Source organism: Aphelocoma coerulescens, chromosome 1A (assembly GCF_041296385.1).
Source record: "Aphelocoma coerulescens isolate FSJ_1873_10779 chromosome 1A, UR_Acoe_1.0, whole genome shotgun sequence".
In the NCBI taxonomy this organism is placed as follows: domain Eukaryota; kingdom Metazoa; phylum Chordata; class Aves; order Passeriformes; family Corvidae; genus Aphelocoma; species Aphelocoma coerulescens.
Genome location: NC_091014.1, coordinates 14984113 through 14987093, shown reverse-complemented (window position 1 = coordinate 14987093; position 2981 = coordinate 14984113). Strand labels below are relative to the sequence as shown.

Genomic DNA, 2981 nt, shown 5'->3' with positions numbered 1-2981 from the left:
ACCAAATCCTTACTCAAACATATTTCACACAACAAGCCATCTTTGTCCACCGCCCTGGTGAAGATCCTTAACTCTCAGAGAGGCGCGATGCGGGCACACGGCTCAGCTCTCACCCCGCCATGCGGGAGCCTGGCGTCCTTCCCTGAGGGAAGGGGCCACCCGCTGGGCCACCCAGCTGGAGACGCGGGGGTCGCGGCTCGGTATCGCGCCGGGAGCCGAGTTGGCAGACCCCGCCAGACCATGGTCCGGGCTCCGGGGGCTCCGGGGGCTCCGGGGGCCCGCCCTCACGGCCACCGCCCCCGGCGGGGCGGGGCCGGGCCCGACCGACGCGTTTCGAACGGGCCAACGGGCGGCGCGGGGGGGGCGGGCGTGCGCAGGCCCCGCCCGGGACTTTAAAGCGCCATTTTGTGCTGGGCGCAGGACATCGATCGCTGCTCACACCCGGCGGGCGCCCGGCGGCAGCCGGAGCCTGCCTTCGGCGCTGCCTCTGCTCTGCCTTCTCGGCGTCTGTCCCGCCACCCCGTCCCGCTGCCTCCATGACCCGCAGTAGGAAGCAGGCGGCGCTGGAGAGAGGAGCCGGGAAGATGAACACAGAGGCGGGGAGCGCCGCGGCGGCGGCCGCGGGAGCCCGGGCGGCGACGGCGGCGGCAGCAGGGGCAGGGGCAGCCGGCAGCGAACCGGCGGCCGCCGCCTGGGGGCTGGAGGGGGAAGCGGAGAAAGTTGTGTACTCGCGCTCGCAGGTCTCCTTCGCTGGCACCAAGGCGCTGGGTGACGCCCTCAAGCTCTTCATGCCCAAGTCCACGGAGTTCATGAGCTCCGACTCGGAGCTGTGGAACTTCCTTTGCAGCCTCAAGCACGAGTTCTCCCCGGTCATCCTCCGCAGCAAGGACGTCTACGGATACTCCTCCTGCCGCGCCGTCGTCCCCGACCCGCCGCCGCCCTCGGAGCGGCCCCGCCGCCGCGCCGGCAAGCGGCGCCTCCCGGCTGCCGACGCCAAGCGCGGGGCCGGGGCGGCGGGCGGCAGCGCCAAGCGGCGGCGGCGGCGGCGGCGCCGCAGGAGGGAGCGGGGCAGGCAGCGGCCCGCGGCCGGTGGCCCCCGTGCGCAGGAGGGGGAGGCGGTGGCGTCGGCGCCGGAGCCGCCGGGCGAGCAGGCAGACAGCGAGCAGGGCAGCCCGGCGGCGGCGGCGGCCGCCTGGGAGCCGTTTGGCGGCAAGTCGCTGGAGGAGATCTGGAAGGCGGCCACCCCCCGCCTCACCACGTTCCCCACCATCCGTGTGCGGGGCAGCATGTGGAGCCGGCGGAGCCTGGCGGCAGCGCGGCGGCGGGCGCAGCGGATCCTCGGCGTGGACCTATCCCCCGTGGTGCGGGTGCGCCGCTTCCCCGTGGCACCGTCCTGAGCCTGCGGGGCCCCGCTCCCCGCGCCTCACCTTGGCCGCGGTGCGGACAAAGAGACCGGTATCAGTCACCTGTTTACATTGCTTTTGTCTGGATCGTGTTCTGCTGCTGCACTTTATGGCCCGCTCGGGCGGCGCCGGGCCCCCCGCCGCACGGGGGGCGGCCTGCCGGGCCCCGGCCTCGCCCTGGAGTGGGACCGCCTGGCAGGTATCACGCGTGGGGACCAAGTTCCACTTCCACTTTTTTTCTCTCCCATTGGGCTACCTCACTGGTCCAGAAGTCCACCCAAGAAGTTACTTTCCAAATGAACTTACTTTCATGCTTGTATAATAAAGCACCATCCGATTCTTGCTATTTTTTTCCCTTTCCCCCCTTCCCCTTTTCCGATGGATTATGTATGCTTTGTGGTGTTGCACTAGTATGTGCTCAGGGTATTTTGAATCCCAAGCATTCCCAAGTTTCAGTTTACTCTGATAAAGGATGCGTAAAGAATGGAGGTTCAGGACTTGTGGCTGTTCTTGATGGTGCAAAAACTTTTTAAATTTTAATTTCATGAGCTTAGTGATATATAAAGATGTATCGCGCAGTATAATTGTTACACTTTTGTATCTAAAGTAATTTTTAAAGTTTTCTAGTTGAACTAAGTATTTGTTTCTATGGAGCACCTAAAGATAGAATCATCCTGATATTTTATAACCCTGTTTACTTTAGGGAAGCTCATTTGGTCAACCTAAGTGAACTTAATAAAAGTCAAAGAACAAATGGTGTTTCAGTTCAATGAAACTGCACAGGGATGGGTTCCTGGTGAAGTACACCACCACTGAGGCACTGTATGTCAGTGAGCTCTGGCTTTGTAAAGAATGTAACTGCTCATCAAAGCAATGTGTAGGTGTCTGGAGGTGAACTATGATCCAGTGTTGGTGCTGACAGCCAGAAGTCAGCTGCTTGCATGACACAAATATCACACTCAAGTGCCTCTCTCTGCAAAAAGAGCAAGACTTGATATCTGGTCCCTTGATAACAAACTAGCACTCGTTGTCCTGTGGTTGTGAGATGGTTAATGATGGATCATCGTGTTTAATATAATTACTTGCACATAATTATTTTTATAAACCTTTCATGGGTTTCACAGTAGACTGCTGAAAAATTCATGATGTAGCTTGATTATTTTGACTGAAAAATAGCATGTAGTCATTCCATGTAATAGGCAGTCTCTCTTTAAACTGATTTATTAAAGGTTTTTTTTCAGCTCTTATGCCTTGCAATTGGTGTGTGAGGACCAAAGGTGTGTGTGAGGGAGAAAGTGATTGACTATTCTCTTCTTACATTAATTTTTTTATGCTTGCAAGAGGATTAAGAAATGCTGGGCAATACACAGCTTATGTTCCAGCTATTCTGGCAGATGGGACTAACTAGTTTTCATGGTGGAATGAACAATCTCACAACTCGCTTATAGAATAATTTGTTGACTTAAAATTTCTGATGTCTCTTAACTCCTTGTTGCCAGCCTTCCACAAAGGCAGTAAGACATCTTGATGGTGTAGAGGCTGCTTGTAAATGCTTGCTAGTGTTAACCTAAAGCAGCC

The 2981-nt window shown here is 57.7% G+C and overlaps 1 protein-coding gene across 1 annotated transcript; it reads left to right on the top strand.

Moving 5' to 3' along the window:
• The first annotated feature begins 384 nt into the window (after positions 1–384).
• On the top strand, positions 385–2650 carry CCDC71L (coiled-coil domain containing 71 like). Its single transcript, XM_068994748.1, has one exon. The coding sequence runs from the start codon at positions 537–539 to the stop codon at positions 1395–1397; it is 861 nt and encodes a 286-aa protein (XP_068850849.1). The 5' UTR covers positions 385–536; the 3' UTR covers positions 1398–2650.
• Positions 2651–2981: the final 331 nt, after the last annotated feature.

Bases quoted from the DNA above. Each gene is read 5' to 3' on its own strand.
- CCDC71L (XM_068994748.1), top strand. From the start codon at position 537: ATGACCCGCAGTAGGAAGCAGGCGGCGCTGGAGAGAGGAGCCGGGAAG.